Source organism: Lagopus muta, chromosome 2 (assembly GCF_023343835.1).
Source record: "Lagopus muta isolate bLagMut1 chromosome 2, bLagMut1 primary, whole genome shotgun sequence".
NCBI classification, from domain to species: domain Eukaryota; kingdom Metazoa; phylum Chordata; class Aves; order Galliformes; family Phasianidae; genus Lagopus; species Lagopus muta.
In genome coordinates this window covers 67700447-67720705 of record NC_064434.1, presented here as the reverse complement: position 1 = coordinate 67720705, position 20259 = coordinate 67700447, and the positions used below count along the sequence as shown (strand labels likewise).

At 40.2% G+C, this 20259-nt stretch overlaps 1 protein-coding gene across 4 annotated transcripts in view; it reads left to right on the top strand.

Moving 5' to 3' along the window:
- Positions 1 to 20259, top strand: part of RPS6KA2 (ribosomal protein S6 kinase A2) — a 263441-nt gene that overhangs the window by 185975 nt on the left and 57207 nt on the right. For all 4 annotated transcript variants that reach the window (XM_048936514.1, XM_048936516.1, XM_048936518.1 and 1 more), the window contains 4 exons: positions 7475 to 7555; positions 8293 to 8372; positions 12043 to 12149; positions 19631 to 19668. In XM_048936514.1, coding sequence (XP_048792471.1) covers positions 7475 to 7555; positions 8293 to 8372; positions 12043 to 12149; positions 19631 to 19668 — 306 coding nt within the window. The remainder of the gene's footprint in view (positions 1 to 7474; positions 7556 to 8292; positions 8373 to 12042; positions 12150 to 19630; positions 19669 to 20259) is intronic.

Sequence of the window (20259 nt, the reverse complement as noted above, 5' to 3'; positions counted from 1 at the left end):
CCGAGGCAGTAGGTAAAGCCCAGGCAGGGTGTTTGGAAAGGTGCAGGAGGGAGCTCAGATTGCTGCTGGAAGAAATGCAGTAAGAGTGTGTAAATCATAATGCTGTAGGGACTGAGGCTTTCTCAATGCTGTAGGGAGCCTGTTTTGGCAGGGCAGTTGGACTCGATGATATCTAGAGGACCCTTCCAACCCATACAGTTCTGTAATTCTGTGAACTTTTCAAAATATTTGGAGAGAATCGTGAACTTTTGGTGATAAATAATGTAATTCAAATCTGAATGTTTAAAGTATGAAATTAATTTAGATACATCTGTCCTTCTTAATCTCAGTACTAAAGCATTCAAGCTACTTTACGGAATCACAGAACCACAGAGGTTGGAAGTGACTTCTGGAGATCATCAAGTCCAACCCCCTGCTAACACAGGGTCCCTACAGTATGTTGCACAGAAAAGCATCCAGATGGGCTTGGAATATCTTTAATTAATTAAATAAATAAATAAAAGCACAAAAGCAAAGTCTTTGATCTCTTAAAAGCAAAATGTGTTCTTTTATATAAAAGGGGGAAGAAAAAAAAAGAGAACAAAATGACCTCCTCTAGACTCTGGACTCCTAAAAACAGTCTGTCTCCATATTGATTTTTCAGAGTGCTTTTCTCCAAAGACGTGCTTCATGCCCTGTAATTCTGTTTTATTCCTTTGCTGCAGCAGCCCTAGGGCTGAGTAGTAAAGCTCTGGTTGTAAAGGTGCTTTCCTTATCGCTGTGATGTTTTGTTTTAGGAAGCACAGGGGACATTTCTTCCAGAAAAATAAGTTTCATATATTTATACACATTTCACAGAAAATGTTTGTAAAATCTCTTCGTGCCCCTACTGGTATACTTCTGCATTCAGGTGGCCACAGCACAGTGTTCTGTTTTATTCTGTGTTGCAATAATCCTGTGTGAAGGTAGGACCTGAAAGGCTGCCTAGAAGATTTTAGTATAATACTGCGTGGAACAGAAATGCAGTAATGCAAATAGAATTCCCAAACAGATCCAGTGAAACCTGATTATGTCTTTTTTGGAAAGTCTGTATTTCTTCATATCTTGTGTAAATAGTCACCATATAAGCACTTTGTCTTCTAGACATACACAGTGTGGATTTGTAATTAGAATCTAGCTCTCTGTTTTTGCCTACAGCAGCTAGGATTAAAAAAAGAAGAAAAAAATAACAGAAATAGGATTTGAAAAGAATGCTACGTGTAATTTCATATATATATTTGATTTTCTGTGTTATTAACATGTTACAGTGCTAAGTGAAGAATTTGAAGTTGAACTATATATTCCCAAGTCTGAGTTATATTTTTGCCTTTGTTCCACTGTCACTGACTTCTAGGGAAGTGAAAAGGTAAAGGCTGAAGTTTAGATCCAATGTTTACACATTGATTTCTCCTGCTAACAATATTTTTTAATGATGTTTTGTTTAAGTTAACGTAGTTTTTATCTTCCTCTGCTCTTGCTTGTTAATGAGTGTTTCACTTCCACCAAAGCATGGCTATTTCCTAACAGAATGCTCTTGTGAGGCCCCATCTGGAGTACTGTGTCCAGATCTGGAGCCTGCAGTACAAGAAAGACAGAGAGCTGTTGGAGAGGGTCCAGAGGAGAGCCACGAAGATGGTCAGGGGGCTGGAGCACGTCCCCTACAGACAGGCTGAGGGAGCTGGGCTTGTTCAGCGTGGAGAAAAGAAGGCTGTGGGGTGACCTTATTGCAGCCTTTCAGTACCTAAAGGGAGCCTACAGACAGGAGGGGAATCAACTCTTTGAAAGGGTTGATAACTGCAGGTGAAGGGGAAATGGTTTTGAGGGAGGAAAGATTTAGGTTGGATGTCAGGGGGAAGTTCTTTACAGAGAGTGGTGAGGTTCTGGAACAGGCTGCCCAGAGAGGTTTGTGGATGCCCCGTCCCTAGAGGTATTCAAGGCCAGATTGGATGGGACCCTGGACAGCCTGGTCTAGTATTAAATGAGGAGGTTGGTAGTCGTGCATGTGGCAGAGGGGTTGAAGATTCATGATCCTTGAGGTCCCTTCCAACCCTGCCCGTTCTGTGATTCTGTGAAAAGGTAATTTTGTATGTGCAGGTAAATTATGATCAGTGAAGGTTTTTGCTAAGGATTCAAGTAAACTTTGAAACCTTTTCATTGTTCAGATATATTCTTCTTGTGTCTTTCTGCAAGTGACATCTGCTGGTACCAGACTTGCAGTGAGAGTCTCTCTATGGTTTTCTGGGTCATGGGATTAAGTAGCACTACAGCTGAAGTTGTCAGGAAGGACATAAGGCCATAAGAATATGTCACTGAGACACCTAATGCATTCCTAGTTTCAAAAATCTTTAAGCTTTCAAATGTCAATATCAGCCTGGTGACACAGAGTGGGTTGCCTCTAGAATCAGGGGAGAGAGACTGGACCTTGTAGAGAGGCAGCCAGTATACCAGGAGCAGCCCTGAAACACCGCCAGCAGGTCCTCGGAAGAGAGCTGGCTCCTGTGGCTCAGGGCAGAATCACAGGATCACAGAATTGTAGGGATTGGAAAGGACCTCCAGAGATCATCGAGTCCATCCTCCTGCCAAAGCAGGTTCCCTACACCAGGTTGCACAAGTAGGTGTCCAGGTGGGTCTTGAACATCTCCAGAGGAGACTCCACAGCCTCCTTGGGCAGCCTGTTCCAGTGCTCTGTCACCCTCACCATAGATTTCCAGACAGCTGCCACAGGTATTCACACAGGAACTAGAGTCATATAGGGAATTACACTCTAAACGCTCTCTTAAGAAAAATAAGTTATCACTTTGGTGCTGTTGAAGCATGGTAGAAATGTCTTTAGCTTTAGATACCTCAGGGACATGACTTGGTAGTGGGACTTAGTACAAAGCTCATGCCTTGTAGCAACAAATCTGTATGCAAGAACAACAACAACAAAAACAAACAAACAAAACCATTAAAAACTGCACTGGAATTTATACTAAAATATACTTCTCTCGAAGTAGAAATATCAGCTGTATTCTAGGTAAGATTTAGATGATAGCTTCAGGAAAATTTTAATAGAATTTATTATAGAATTTAAAAGAGTTACTTTGGTCAGCAAAGAGAAGAGTGAAATTGAATTAAAATGTTTAGAAATTATTCTTTAACCAAAAAGATCCCAGAAGCAATATTCAGTCTCCACTGAAGTTAATGTCTGAATGGCTTTTAACTTCATGGAGCTCTGACTTCAACTCAGGTACCTTGTCACTAGAAATATGGCAAGTTACTTTTCCCTTATGGTGAATTAACTATACATTTTAACTGATGTTATACCAAATACATAAGTATCTCTTTTATAAGCTTCCCTTTTACAGCTTTTGCAGGCCATGTTTTCTCTAATTAAAAGCTTTCTTAGGTTTGACTTGACAGCCTACTGAACAGATACAGTGTGATTGCATGTACATCAAGTAAGGTCCCCAGATCATCATTGCTTGACAGTGTCTATAGCAAGAGATGCACTGACTTTTTATCTTTCTGTATTTAAATCTTAACCATAGTTGATATGATAAAAACTTCAGTGAAGGAAATAAGATTATGGTTTTATTTTCTTTTTTAATAAATTGATTGCTAATCCATTTTTGGGAAGGACTTTTTTTTTTCCCCTTGGAAGGTGCTTTGAATGTGTTTTTCCTTTTTTCCCCCTTTCCCTTCATTACTTCATGATTGTTGAAAATTGAAACAGCCTCAGAAATAAAATTCATATGTTAAATTAAACCCTCTCTTTAAGCGTTAAATAAAATAAATGGTAAATTTGTCTTCTTTGATGTTTAGAGCTAGACAGACAGAATAAGCTGAGTTTATATGCATGCATATTCAGCTGTCTCCATTTCTCTTTCATATCACATTAATACCTAGAAATGGGAATTGTTTTTATTTCAAATTAGCAGGTGCTTCCTCCCCAGTTGCAGGTCCCATCAGTCTGGTCTTTTCTGCCTTCCAACATAAGGGGTTACTTCAGGGGTGGTTAGTTGGCCCAAAAGCATGCAAACAATCTTTATGACTTTATGCTCGTTGTTCCAGGTTGTGTGCTCTGCTTCCATCTGATGTATGATTTAAAAACCCATGGGTAGAAAGGCCAGGAGTTTAGCAGTTTAGCGCCAGTTCCAATGGGACTGTATTTGTGAAAGTAAACATCTGGTGCAGGCAGAATCTGCCAAAGCCACCTGCACCTCCCCTGTGTGTGCTGCTCTGAGTCTTTACAAGTGGTCGAAAACAGGAGAGGTAGCTAAGGTTATGTAATCTCCATCAATACCAAAGGCTGGGCAGAAGCTCTGAGCTTGAGAGCAGCCCTGTGCCAGGGGGTCCTTTCTAGAGATTCAGTTATTTTGGAAATGAGTGGAGAACTTCACTGTGATACACACTAACTGGTCCCAAAATGAGACCATGCAAAAATGTATGTGTTTGCTTGATCACTGCACAGAAATGCACACTGCTAATGTTTAGTCCTTGTCATCCCTGGCACCAAGGCTGCTATTCAGACCCTGTCCCTCTCTCCCCTTACAGATGGATTCCCTACATAAGATCAAGCAGGCCAAAATAAACAGCCAGAACTAATTCAGATCACACTTGAGCAAATTAATCTGATTACCCAACTACCAGGATATATGAACTAGAAGGGATGTTTCCTCAGAAGGGCAGGCTGGGACCTCTGAATCCTAGAAAAAGTTCCCAAGATGAATTTTCTTGACCATTGTACTTGAATGATGAAGTCAGAGAAGTCAGACTGAGCTGGAGCCTTGTGTTGTAGGAATGTTATGTTCAAGTGCTACCCCTTCTTAAAACTTTTCCTGATGAATTTGAGATTCACGTGCCCCAGTCCCAACAATGTAAGTGGAATGAACAACAGAGGAATTCCTCGCTGTTTATGAAATGAGAGAAAAGATGTCTTCTCTCCTGTTATGGCAGAATTAATAATAAACCAGAAAAGAAAAGGCAAGAGGGCCTTGTGCTGCGTGTTTATTGAATACCATGTCTTGTTACTGCATCATTAAATATTAATATATGTATAATTAACTATCATGTGAAATGTTGGATGTTTTTAAATATGAGAACAGGGAATGTGCAGCATAAAACAGTGCCCTGTGGTGTGCAAGCTGCTGTGAGCAGGTAGGTATTCTAGAGAGGTGACTTTGGAGTTTGAGATCAAATGTTGCCCAGATACATGGAGGCAATCAGTAAGAACAGAATGCAGACCAAGAAAAAAAGAAAAAAAAAAAAAAAGAAAGAAAGGAAAAGAAAAAAAGCTTGTGCATTTGCCTTCCTAGAGAATATAATTAATTAAAATATCTGGGCCTGTGTGGCTTCTGCCCTCAAAGCATTTAAATCGAGCAGCTTTTGAAGCTGGAAGATGCAGAGGGCAGGTCACCAACGCACGTGCCAAGCTGTAATCCCAATTACAGGTTCCAATTATCTCTTTTGGTTGACACTGCAAAGGTAATGATTACGGCAGCTTTGGAGGAGACCAGGCTCAGCACAGACTATCAGGCCGTGACTAGAGATTTAGGTGTCTCTTGCAATGACAGAGACTTTGCTTTAATATCCCCGTGACTCAATGCTGCACACATGGGGAAGGAGGATGACATGTAACCCTGCATGTCCACAGCCTGTAACTCCTGTAACAGAGGCCACCACAGCAGCAAGCAGGATGAGGGGAAAAGGAGTTCAGCAAACTACCCAGTGGCATGGCTTTTCAGAGCTTGCAGTGCTGGTGGTAGGAGGACATACTGCTGTCTGCCAGAAAATGCCAAGTTTACTGCTGACACTGGACTGCACCTCAGATGGATGACAGCTACTTTCTGCAGCTAGTACACTCCTAGTCTTGAGTAGCCTTGGTCTGTGTCTGTTCAGTGCTGCAGTCAATGCTGGATAGAGCAGGTATATAGGTGACAATGTGAGTTGCACAGAATAGCTGTTCCTTGCCTTGGTAGCATGATTGATGCTTTTATCCAACTGTGCATGGTAAACCACCCAGCTCATGTACAAAATATCCTGTAGATTTTGTAGGGTATGTCATTGTGTGAGCATATAGAGGTACAGAGAGGTACTTTATGAGGATATCTAACCAAACCTAATAGGAAGTATCCCACTCACCTGCCTGTCAACCAAGAGCCTGGGAGCATTCCTGCATATCACAGGGATCTAGATCTATGACATGAGGAGTTCTCTTCCTTCAAATATGTTAAGCATTTTCTAATTGTATGAAGTGTAATTTATGTTCATGAGATAATGAGTTAAGATTCTGAGATCCCTTTGTTTTGCTTTTTATCTACAAGGTAACTTGAGTAGCTAGCAAATTATTCGTTGCTACTGACACAAGTGAAGCATCAAAACAACAAGAAATTCAGGTTTTCCTCCACTCCTATTTAAGGTTTTCAGATCAGATTTTTCTGTCCTATTTCTGTGCATCAGTTCTTAATGTGCAGCAGCAGGGTATGTGGTTTTGTTGTGGTATGTTCATTACTGAGGTGCTGGGAGTGCTTGGCTTCTCAGCAGATCCACAACACATGCAGGCGATGACAGCATCTCACCAAGATCTCAGGCTTTACCACCTAAAATAGTCACAAAGCATTCCTCATGGATGCTTTTGGCTGCAAACCATATTGGCATTGTGTAATACAGAGAAAGGAGAAGAAAATTTTAATGCTTCCATTGCAGATTTAGAAAAATAGTGATTGACTGAAAAATGTCTGTCTAAGATCAAGAGCTGGCAATCTGAGAGCTTGATACCCCTCAACATCTGAACATTGTTAAAGGTACTTGCTTCAAAATCTTCACTTTGATGAGTGTGAACTCGGCTCACCTCCCTAACTCCTTTTTCTTTTATTCTCATCTCAGCCACAACTGTTTTTCTCGCTGCTTTCCCACAATTATTACTCTATATGTGAAATCGTTTTTTATTATTTTTAATCAGTTTTTTTCTTTATTACTGATTGTTTAAGGGTATTGTTGGAGGCTTATGGTAGTTCATATTAATAATTTCCAGAGAATGTTATCTAGAGATATCTAATAGACTGCACCATACAAAATGTTAAGTTGCAGAAGGTTAGCTTGGCAAGCTCTGAGACTGGTTCATTTGGTGTAATCTTAAGTGAGATAGAGCTGTTGATTTTATACAGTTTTGACCCTCATATTGTCAAAACACAATCACTTTCCCCTCGTTTGTAACACTGCTGTGCTTTTGGTTCAGGCTGTTCTCTACAGAGGAGGATGCAGTGCCCTCCTGAAGAGCTCACCCTTTGCAGATGCAAGACAGGCAGAATAAGGGGCTATCAGAGCGTGGCATGGATTGCCAATGGTTATATCACAAACCCTGAAGAGATTGAAAGCAGGACCCAGCTCACCTGAAGCTCATTGCAGTATTTTGTATCCAGCAGACCATGATGCCTCTTAATGTGTTGCTTTTCTTGTTGTTCTTTCCTTATAGTTCGGGATCGGGTACGGTCAAAAATGGAGAGAGACATTTTGGCAGAAGTGAATCATCCTTTCATAGTCAAGCTTCATTATGGTAACTACAATAAAGTATACTTCATGTTTGTTCTTAAATATGTTGGAGAATTGTAACTAGATGTGTTATAATTTCATATAGGTACCGACTGCCTATATATGACAGTCTGTAAAATCATAGAATTTTAGCATAAGTAGCTCTTAGCCATTTATCCAGCAAAATACACTTGACATAAAATGTAGTGTGATGTATCATGCTAGTGGAGTTGCTGATGAGTTAGTTACATCTGCAAACCCCCTCACCTGCTGTCTGGTATCATCTACAAAAACAGAGGAACTATTTTTAATAATCAGCATGTTAGTGACTGTGAATTCATGGTCTTGCTGGAGCTGCACTCCTCAGCCTTAGGAGCTCCCTAGGCCCATTATTACCTACTGTAAAGAGCCCGCTGTGAATAGTCCAGGTTCTACCTTGCTCAGGTCTGGGAACTCCTCCCTGTGCCCAGCACTCCATGTCTTCTGGTATTTGCACAGTGGAAAGCAATATGAATTCATAGGTGTTTAGAATGAAATTGAATATTTTAGTAATATATCACTGTCTCTCAGCTGATACTGTTTTTCCCCATTGTCTAAGATAGATTGCTTATTGCTGTAGAGAAGTTAATTCTTCTGTTCACTAAGTGAAAAATGACGGTAGAGCTAAAATCACAAATGATATACCATCAGTCAACAGTATTTATTCTTTGGAGACTTTATCTTGATTCAAATTTCCAATGTCTCAATCTTTTTCTAATGCAGCATTTCAAACAGAGGGGAAGTTGTATCTAATACTAGATTTTCTGCGGGGAGGGGACCTTTTCACAAGACTCTCCAAAGAGGTAAGCTGAAAGACTTCAACTTTGGAAAAGAAAGACTATCCTGGATTTTCAGAAACAAATGAAGCTGGTGGGAATGGTAAAGGGCTTTGAAAATAGTACATATATATACATATGGGCTATATATAAATAAAAGCGATATAGATAGATAGATAGATAGATAGATAGATAGATAGATAGATAGGGGCTATATGTGTAGTAGAGCTGCATCATCCTGCATCTCTAAGTGGGTTCTTATTAATTATATTTGAATAATGACACAGATAATTAAGCAGTTAGGCAGTAAGCATCACTATCACAGAAAACTAGCAGCCATTATCACAACAAAATACCTCCACCTTCCTCATTGCTAACCAATTATAACTTGGCTGTGATGAGAGGCAATCTGAGAAGCCCATCTCCAATACACTTTGCCTGGGATGTGAGCACAGAGCTGCTTTAAAAGCACAACTGCTGCCAGCAAGAAGAGATGCTGTCAGTCAGGGTCTGACCCCTGCAGAAGATGTGCAGAGGATTAGGGCATCAGTCACCAGCAGGACAATGCCACCTGCTGTAGTTGCTGCTGGGAGTAGGTTGGAGGTCATTCCCTGCCTTAGGCTTGCAGTTTGATTGTCACCTGCCTATCCTGCTTTCCTCACCTCTCTGACCTCGATTAGTCCCCTGCCCTCTGCTCCTGCCTGTGGAGAGATGCTGCTGCTGGAGAGCAGGATAGTTAGAAAACCAAACCTGTGTCTCACTAACACCAGCAGAGAGAGGTAGCTGCAAGATATCTACGTTCATTTTGTGCTTGCCTGTTTCTCCTAGTGCTTCTTGGAGCCACCTGTCTGTGAGTCCTGCAGGCAGAAGTAGAGCTTTGGTGAGGCAGCCCTGCCACCTCGGGGGAGAAGCCAGGGAGCTTTAGGGGTCTGTATTCCAGGGCTTGATGTTACTAGCGTAGCGTCCTCAGCTCTTGGTCTCTGTCCAGACTGTGGGGATGAGGCATCTGTATTCACTTGACAAAGGATCACAGAATCACAGAATTGTAGGGGTTGGAAGGGACCTCCAGAGATCATTGAGTCCAACCCCCCTGCCAAAGCAGGTTCCCTACACCAGGTCGCACAGGTAGGCATCCAGGCAGGTCTTGAACGTCTCCAGAGAAGGAGACTCCACCACCTCCCTGGGCAGCCTGTTCCAGTGCTCCGTCACCTCACTGTAAAGAAGTTCTTGCGCATGTTTGTGCGGAACTTCCTATGCTCCAGTTTCTGGCCATTTCCCCTTGTCCTGTCTCCACTCACCACTGAAAAGAGTCCGGCCTCGCCATTCTGCCCCCCACACCTTAGATATTTATAGACCTGGATCAGGTCCCCTCTCAGTCTCCTTTTCTCAAGGCTGAACAGACCCAGTTCACTCAGCCTTTCTTCATAGGGGAGATGCTCCAGGCCCTTCACCATCTTCGTGGCCCTCCGCTGGACTCTTTCCAAGAGATCCCTGTCTTTTTTGTACTGGGGAGCCCAGAACTGGACGCAGTACTCCAGATGAGGTCTTACCAGGGCAGAGTAGGATATTTAAAGATCAGATGAAGGGGGAGAGTTTTTCTTTGTTCTGGAGAGTTTATGGATAGACTATGAGAATAGAACTTTCATGCAGAAGTTCCCTAGCTGCATTTTCCACCCCACAAACCCAGTCTGGGTGGCAGTGGCAGCTGGTGAAATGCTATGGAATGGGCTGACAGGCAGACTTCTGAGTCCACCATGGGCTGTAAGCCTAAGTGTTCTCTTTCCAGGCCTGTCTGCTAATGCAGGGAGACATCAGCAGTGGGTTTATGGCAGTGCCAAGTAACAATACCTGTAGATGTATTTACTATATGGAATCAGTTATTTTAAACAGAATGAAAAAGATTCAAGAACATAAAAATATCTTCCTGCTGCTCGTTACAAAGTACAGCTTTGTTACACTGCACTGTCTTTAAAGAATCTCTCTGATTTCCTAGGAGAAGAGAGAAAAAGTGGTTCTTGACACATTCTGCACAGTGAAGGAACGTAGAAGTATGACTCAGATTTTGTACTCATTTGACACTTTTGGTTTTCCCAAAGCTTTCACAATTCAGTGCACTGAATTCTCTGCTTTATGCTATCAATAATGAGATCTGTTAGCTTGGCAGTGCTAGTACATCTCTTTTCTGTGTTTGCAGCTCATCTTGTCTACCTATACTTTGCAGCTGTTTATCATAGAATCATAGCATTGTTTGAGTTGGAAAGGACTTTTAAAGGCCATCTACTGCTGCTCCGCTGCAATGAAAACAGGGACACCTGCACCTAGACCAGATTGCTCAGAGCCTGGTCCAGCCTGGCCTTGAGTATCTCTAAGGATGGGTCTTTCACCATATCTCTGAGCAAAAAATTGTAAATCTGTGTTGAGATGACTCATTTTACTTCTGTCATATGTAGTATTTGCATTTGCATATGCAGTGCACCACCTTCTCATTCTGCATTATTGCTGTGCATATTGAATTTTAATTAGAAAGAAGTAAATATCACCTGGGATACAATAAAAGTTGAACCATTCTAGAAACAAAAGGTTTTCTTGGCATCTGAGCTTAGTGATTTGTTTTGTTTGCAGAAGTTTCTTCCCACCTAATCCAAAGCTTTCCAATGTTGGTAGTAGCTACTGAAAGACAACTGCCATCAGCCCTGTGTGTTGGCCAACACGTCATTGCTCAGGGCATCTGCACCAGGATTGCTAAGGTTCAGCCTGAGGTCATATTCCCTGATCATTTGCACTGGATCTGTCCCTGGCTCTAGCTCAGGGGGAAGCTGTTTCTTCTCCAACAGCCAAAGCATAGGTACTGTTTGTAGATGCTCCTTTGCACTGGGGACACTTTTTCTAGCTGTCATGTGTAAGGATATGTCAGGTTTCTTTCTTTCACTCCCTCCAATAATATCCCAAACCGTACAAGCTTGAGTAGTACCATGCTGAAAACCTCTGGCACACTGTGTCAGATATTTCCACCTGGAAAACCATAATCAGAATTCTATGCTTCAGGAAGTTAGTAGTGCTCTGCTGAGGGTGGAGGAGCCCATTTCCCTCCTGTGCAGAAGCTGGGGAATCTTTCCCTGTGAGTCTGGTGGCCCCTAGAGATTCCTTGGAGCTTTGATGCATGGGGGTTTAAATCTAACTCAGAGTGTTTTCATGCTGTGTATTCTGCTCGTATTTGGGAAAAATATATGTTTCAGTTTCTAAAACAAGAAGAGTTACACTTCTTCAGAGGGGTTCCTCATATTACTCTCTATGAGAATTCAGGAATCAAATGCCAAGATTTTAGCAAATTGAGAGGTATGAAAACAATAAAGGCTGCAGTGTTGAATGTTGAATTTTGCTACTGACTTCCAAAGGGTAAGGAGTTAGAACCTTATTTATATTACTGTGACATGATGTCATCTAAACAGATCAAACAGATGAATGAGAGCAGCGTGTTTTAAGGAACAGGAGTACTCAGCAGATCAAGTTTTGTTTTATAAGGAGAATCTGGTAAGAACTGTTAATGTGAGCTCAGACAAATTATGGAAAATTGAACCTGATATGATGGGCCTTCCAGCATTCCTGAGTTAGACAATTCCTTCCCTGTGTCTGCTTAATGCAAGCCAGCCCACCACTGTCTAGTAAATAGACATGTTCTTCTTTTCCTTCTCTCTAGGTGATGTTTACAGAAGAGGATGTCAAGTTCTATTTAGCTGAGCTGGCCTTGGCTTTAGACCACCTCCATGGGCTTGGAATTATTTACAGGGATCTAAAACCAGAAAAGTAAGTTAATGAGAAAGAGTGAGCTAAAACATAAATACATGAGCTTTTAGGTTGTTTCTGGTCCTCATCTTACGAGTAAATCAAAAAGTACCAGACTCTGCCTTCCTTCCTGTGTGAGAGACTATGCATGAGAGCTTAACCATCAGGAGTAGATTTTGTTCCTCCTGTGTAGCTGATAAGGTAGGGAAGGACCATTTATTTTCACCAGTGAAGCATGGGAAGTGGTGAATTGGTGGAGCAACAGCTGAGGCAGTGGTGCTGTGATAATTATAGAAGCAGCCAAGCTGGTAATAACTGGGAGATCCTGCAATGTCTGGAACAGAGGCACTGCAGTCTCTTCACCTGTGTTTATTTTTGGTTCTACCATGAGGCTAATGCATAAATTCAGCACCAGTCCTGACAGCCCCAGTCTCTGAGTCTTTCCATTATCTTATTTTAGCATGAGGCTAAGTGCTGTGACTATGGGCCAGTATGATGTAGCCTCAGTTTAATGAGTGAGCTCAAAGCAGGGTTAAGACACGTTCTGTTCCCTTCAGTATCACTGTTCTGGATTTGCGTTATTTAATCTGGTCTTCCCCTTGATGAGATAGAGACTGTCCAAAGCAAATCCACTTCTAGCTCATACAAAATGTGTGGTAGCACATTCAGTTTTACTGCATCCACTGCTTAACATATATGAAACTCTGAAAACTGATGTGTGCAGTGCCTCATGAAAGATAATAACCAGTATTTTAAAAACATTTTTATTAACAACTAAAACTGTTGTCCCGGAATGATTCTAGCTGATATTTGCAGCTATTTGCTGTTGTTAATGTGGTGCTCTGTAGATTTTTCCTTTCTCTTTTTCCTTTGCAGTAAATCAATAGACTAAATGACACCCACAGAGCTATGGCTGGAAGTCATGTGATATTGCCTTTATTCTGTTCCACTTGGCTGGTGCTTTGCCTGCTTCTCCTGTGCCAGCTCCAGTAAAGCAGGCTGCAGCATGTCAAACTTTCAGCCTTCTCAATGCAATGGCCACAAACATTTTAAAATGATAACAACTGAGAGCAGTCTGCTTGGCTGTTTATACTTCCAAAATATAACAGCAAAGCAAACCTTTTCCTTTCGTGACACAAAATTTAAAAAATATGCAATTCTTTCCATCATGGTCACAGAAAAATTAAGAAATCAAGAGTAACAGAAGTTGGATTTTGTAGGTGAGAAGCTGAAGGAGAAGAGGCTAATTATCTACAGCATAGTAGTGATATATACTTTAAATTTTATTTAGTGATTTTTTACGATAGCAATAGTAGTAGTACAATATGAATTCACACTGATTAACCTAAGAAGAGCTCTCAGTACTTTGAGCTACAGACCCTTTCAGGTGGTCTAAATTTCCACCTTCTATACTCTGAATTAAACTGCAGTGGAATAAAAGTACCAGTTGGTTTTGCGATATGAGATGCAGGTGGGTACAGTCATGCTACAGCTGCTGCTGCCACATGCTGTTGCATCATCTGCCAGCAACTCTTTGGGCTCAGGTTTGTTACTTTATTAATTCAGCTTCAACAGATATGTATATTACAGAATAATTCCCTGTTCATTTCAGGGAAGGTGAATGAGGTGATCTTTAAGGGTCTCTTGCAACTCAAATGATTCTAAGAAATCCAGTTAGAGCTTTTTGGTTTTACACTTTGTTTCTGGTGAGTGTTAATATGAATCATCTACTTTTATTTCTGACATTAGATATATTCTTTTTCATACTAGCATATGATATATGAAGCAGCTATTAGCAGTTCTCCATATATAAGCCTGTATATTCAAATATAAGTCATGGTGCTGCTACATTTATAGTCACATGCCAGACTTTTTTTTTTTTTTTTTGCTTTAAGTGAAGTTAGAAACCAAGGAGAAATTTAAATGTGTGTCAGAGCTATTCACAGGATGTGAAATGTGCACAACATGATTTTTCAGGGTTCTCAGCATTTGTGTCACTTTGCATTTTAATGCATATTTCTCACAGAATTCTGTTGCAAGTGACAGTACTTAATATTTTTGCAGACTGAACTATAATGTCTCTTCTCAAGGATCAGTGAATCAGGAAATTAGTGCTCACATAATAAAGGGAGATCTGAGTGATTTGCCACTGCCACGCAGAAAATGCCAAGCTGGGAACCAGTTCTCTGCATTTTCATCTGTCTTAAGACCAGTCAGCCATCCCCTTCACTTTACAGCTTTGCTAAAATCCCTGGGTATTGTCTATCTGTTCCGCCACTTGTGGTAGGAGTTCTCTGGAAGAAACCAGGGAGACTCACCATATAACTGAAGACCTTTATGGAATGAGGTCAATCTAAGGTGAAGCCCTCATTCTGGTATTTCCTAGCTTTTAAATGTACATTTTTACAACCTGACATTTTAGTATGGTCCTTGATGTACAGTTGAGTAGATACCGCTGATATCATTGAATGCCTTAGTATTGAGTTACATTATTATTGCCATTATTGAGTAGGAATAACCCAGGCTGGTGTAACTGATGCTTATACCTGGAAATAAATCATGGCATCTGTTTAAGTAAAAAGGAAAAACAAATAAACAAAACAACAAAAAAAACTTTTTAAAATGGCTTTATAAGTGCCAAATTTATGTATAGTCATGTCTCAAGCAGCAAAGCATGACAGTGGCTGTTTCAAACTTAAAGTTTAGAAAAGAAAAACGGGTAGCAGAAAAAAAGATTCATTCTGAAGGGGAGAAATTTTTTTTTCCCATATTTTTAAGTAACATCTAGAAAAGGATAGCTTTCTAGATGAGATGGTACTAGAAAATGAGAACTATCACAGGATGATCTCATGTTCCCCCTTGCTAGGTCAAATGTATCAAGGTCACCGCAGGTATGTTGCTAATCTACTCTTAACAGCTGGTAAAGACTCCACAGCCTCCCTAACAGGGCTCTCAGCATTGTTCTATCATTTGTATGGCTAGTATCTAGAACCTAAAATGCCCCCAGCTGCTAATTTGACATTTCTTTGGTGCAGTTGTAGGCCATGCTCCTTTGCCTGTCCTTCCAGACTCCCCAGGCAGCACACTCAGCTCTCAGCAGCAGACTTGGGGGGGATTGTGAGCACATCCTCATCCCCTCAGTCTGCTCTTCTGTAGCCCAAACAACCTGGTTACTGAGAATGTTCTAACCAGTCAGTCTTTCTAGGCATTCAGTCATTTTCATTCTTCCACTTTGACTTCTCTTGATCTGTATCCCCTCTGAAGTAGAACTTCCAGAATTGCACCACATCTTCGGAAGCACTGTGAGTCTGATCAGAAAAGATTTACTCAGTCAGATCAGGCTGCAAAACAAAGAAATTGGGATAAATTACTTTCTAACTTCCCCACTATCCTTCTCCTCCTTTGCTAAAAGATAAGCACTGCATTTTTCCTTCTTTCATTGCTTAGTGCTCTTGCCATCCTCCAGAAGTTCCCAAAAGTAACTGCTAATAAACTTGAAATTGGTTCTGTCATCTCTGCAAGTATCCTAAAATGAAGCTCATTGGAGTTGTTTATGTCAAAGAAGACTTGTTATAAAATAGCACTGTTCAGATCACTTGAAAGAACCCTCAGTACATTAAAATGTCCGGTTCAGTTGTTTTTTTTTTAGGACTCCCTGAACAAAAATTCATATTAACAATTCAAAGCTACGAATTAAGTTTAAGTGCAACCAGAATACGTACTCTGGGAGTTGTCATGAAGTGAGCTGTACTTATTTTTAAAAAGGCAAACGATTGATTTTGCTGGTAGAAGTCTCGTGCAGAGCAAGGAGATAATGATGCTTTTAAATTGCTTATGCTGCTTTCTTCTCCTTGAGTTGTCTTGGTGATTTCAGTGAGGTCCCTGGTGGAACAAGGTGCTGTTTGGTCGTATTGAAGCTGATGAAATGGGCAAGACCTCATTTACACACTGAGGCCTGTTTCTGCTTAAGAACTGCAGCATCAAGCTATTAAATGTGACTGTACTGAACTAGAAAAGTGGGAACTTATTTTAAAGTAGTGTATGAAATATATGCTGTGGTTTAAGAGTGTGAATGGCTTAGAAGTAACTTTACTTTCTGTGAATGCACAGGCATTTTATTTATTTTTGCCTGTTCTATCTCCAGGTGCCCAGTTACACCTTGATATAGTTCTGTTGTAAAGGCTTCAGCTTACAAGGTGGCTTACATAGTGTTGCCCACAGGTGTCCATAAAAGGGACAGGTAGCTGCTCATATAACAGCTTGCATTTAATGGAATTTATGTGCTATAAACCACAGCAATTCATTCGTGAGCATAGCTGTCTTGTGCAGAGAGGAAAGATCTGAGAATTGATAAGGAGCCAAGACCTTTGTTATAAAATAGCCATCAGCATCCACTGAAACAAGCTGTCCCTTTCTGGAGCTTCATGGTGTCGATGAAGCTATGGCACAGATGATTTCAGCCTAAGACTGTTCAGCTTATTGAGACAGTATGGTGTCATGCATACGCTGAAATGTTAAAAAGGTGGACAGTTGGGGAACATCTTCATCTCTGTATTTCTTTCTATTCAGTGCTTTCAGACCAAAGCCTGCAGTCAAACTTAATATTCTTTGTGAAATTTCAGATTTTTTTTCCAACCTGAGATTTTGGCTACAATTTCTAAAAAACATGAAATGTGGGTTGAATTTCCTGTGAAACTAGCTGACTTGGAAAAAGAAATTAAATCATTAAAAACAAAACAAACGGTTTTAATGGCTTTGGCAGAACCATTGATTATGTTATACTGGAGTTCAATATGAAGCCTTGAAGACTTGACTCTATTAAAAAAAAAAAAAGAGAGAGAAAGAGAGCTACTGTGGCCTTAGTTCTAAAATACAGTATGAAATAATGTCAACAACTAATATTGAAGGCTTTTTATCTCTGTGCAGAAAAAACACACTAAAAAACTAACAGCTGAGTTAGTTACAGTCCTAACTCTACCATGAGATTCTCCTATAGCCTGGAGAACGTCATTCCCTTGCTCCTAGGCTAGCTTCCCAGGCTCTGACATGGAGATTTTCAGATTTTATTGTCTCAAGGCATACATTTAAACTGAGATTAACTAAAACAGTTCAATTTTTTTGTTGGACCATCCTGAGGCTAAAATGGTGTCGTTTTTTTAGAAGTGTTGTTTAGAAACAAATTGACAATGGCAGCAGTCTGTAAACACAGTTAAATCTTAAACTGAGCAAATAAAATGGAAAAATCTGGTAATGAAAGATTATCACTCAGTGGAATTATAGCTTAGTTTGACATTCTCCTTCTCTTGTTTTTCTTACTGTAATTTCAAAACATTGATTGAGAAGAAAGATTTTTCTCAAGGCCAGATCACATTAACAACTTCTAGTTCTTTTTTCCTTCTCCTAAATAGCAGTAGCTTATTTCTGTTTAGCTGATCCTGCAAACTATAGCTAACATAATTTAATTGTCACAATAGAATTTCTATTTGACACTGTGGGATAAAAGCAGCAGTAGAATGATAGAGATAAAAGATGACAGAAAGGATGATCAGAGAGTAAATTTGCTTCTGCAGTCAAAGAAAAAATATTTGTCAGTTGTGGTAATGTGAATACTTTGCTTCTTAATGTCATTCAAAGCTGTTTCACGGCAGCAATTATAATTTCCTCCCAGTTAGCATACTACTTTCTTTTTACATCAAAAGTAATTTTTCAGTTCATAACCATAGCATTGTATGCATTGGCAGATGGCAAATGTGGAAACCCCCAGCTGTCCCACACATATTGCCAGGGGCGAAGGGAAGCTGAAGGCAGCCAAGGATTGTGTGTAAGGGCAGATTTAGGGAACATGAGACAGAAGAAAACTATAGAGTATTCAAAGATGAAGGATATGTGCCCCTAGCAAACCAAGATCCGTTCATTTAGCTGCTCGTACAAACATTTAGTGTGAGAAAGTCTGTTGTATACTTCCAGCTCACTCAGCCCAAGAGAGTCTGATAGTTGCATGGCTATTGCCTTCCTTCATACCTCTAATGGAGGGGAAAGATATGAAAACCATATATTGCATCATAGAAAAGCAGCATGAATTTTCCATAGGAAATCAATGAAATATAAAACTGATATTTCTGGGGAAAATTCCACACAACTTGATCTGCACTGTTACTCAGAGGGACTCGCTGGGTGTGGGACAAAATCTGGGGTGATTTTCATGAGCTGTGCTCCATCAACCACTATTGCAGAGCTGGGTCTGTGGGGTTCAGGCATTCTCTCTTGCTTTCAAGCTGGCAGGTGCTTAACTCGGTCACAAAAGTACCTGCAAGCAAGCCTGCTATGTTCTGGTACTTAAATTTTATGCCTCTTCAAAAAATCTGCTCAGAAAAAATCTAAGGAAAGAAGCTTTTATTGAGAAGAAAAGGTTTAATTATTGAACATACAGTAGTGACTCAGCTGCTGGCCTTTATTTGATGAGTTACACAATAACAGCCTGTTCCAAACACACAAATGAATGGCAGAAGATCACCTCTTTTCAATTATGTTTCAGCACAGAGGAAACTTTTAACAAGAGTTACACACAACCTTTCCCAATGTGTTAGCTTCATTTCTGTCTTATTTTCGTCCTGCATAAATGGACCAAAGTGACTCTGTAAGAGAATGAAAGTATAAAAATAGCTGACATCTTGTTAGACCAGTCTGAAAACACAAATGCACTAAATCTAACTAGGACTGATGAAACATCGTCTTCATTACTGTGTCAGCACTAATAGGCACAAAATTTAGCAAAATCTTATTATTTCCTAGTTTCACCGATCCTGCTTCTTTCTGTTAAAAAAAAAAAAAAAAAGGCAGTGTTTTTTTGTGAACTACAGTCATTTTTCTTATAGAAATTTTGGAGTGCTTTTGTGAGAATAAGAAATGTTGGCAGGTGGCAAACGTGAGAACACTTGAATTTGGCTTCCAGGCTGAAATTTCATTTATGCTTCCTGACAGAATAAATTAGCAGGGGCTGAGATCCATGCAGCTAGGCTGTGACTAGTCATTATGCTCTAAAATCACTTTTATTACTTCAGCATTAACGTATCTACCTTTGGAGTTAATTTTAGACCCAGTGAGTCCAAGTCCTCATTATTTTTGTACTTGCCTTTATTATTATGAGAACAACAGAAAACCTATAGCTCTATCCCCTGCTGGAAGCAAATGCTCTGTTGGTGTTTGCTTTGAACACCATGTTCTTTCTGAGCTCAGCTCACATCTTCATCCTGAATGTGCCATGGAGTAAAGAGGAGACTCCCTGTTCAACTGCCACAGGCAGTGATTGCTTCAGGCATGAGATCAGTTAGGCTTTTGGGGATCATTTTTCTTTATGGAAGCATATAGTGCAGTGAGGGTTTGTTTGCACATGTATTTGAATCGTATATATCTCATTACTTGTCTTAAACGTGTTTTACTCATTTTTGTTAACTGCAATCTGTGACTATATAATGAAGATATCTTTGCTTTTTGTTTTACAGCATTCTTCTTGATGAAGAGGGCCACATTAAGATAACAGGTACGTGAGGAAACTTAATGCCTATAAGCTGATTTAATTTGCATTATGTTCCATGCAACTTCATCATTGTTTGGAAAGGAAGAAAAAAAGAAAGGAAGAAAGAAAGCTTAAGAAGCAGAAGAGTTTGGGTATTGATGTTCTTTCTTATGGCAATTTGTCATGCTCTCAGTCTTCACAGCATGTGGAAAACATAGGTTTTCTTGGTAAAGTCACTATCCTGACTGATAGAGCTTACGTTTTTGACTGCCTGCTACTGTGGATGGATGGATGTTCCCAGTATGACTGCTTACTCCAGATAAAGTTCTCTGAATTTAATATATAAGCTATAGCTGTGCAGAGGACATCTTCGAAAGCCATCCCTTTGCATGAAATGTGTTATCACCATTTCCCATCTGGGATTATTGCTATTAATGCTACGGTAAATTAAGAAAGAATCTTTACCAACATTTTCTTTGCCAAATTCAAACTGTTTCTTGAACTGAATCTGCTGACTTGCACATTCTCTTCTGCTTTGAACCTCAGTGATAGGTAAAAAAAATAGTACATGTGCTTTCAAGACATATTAACAAATGCCACTCAGGTATTTAACAT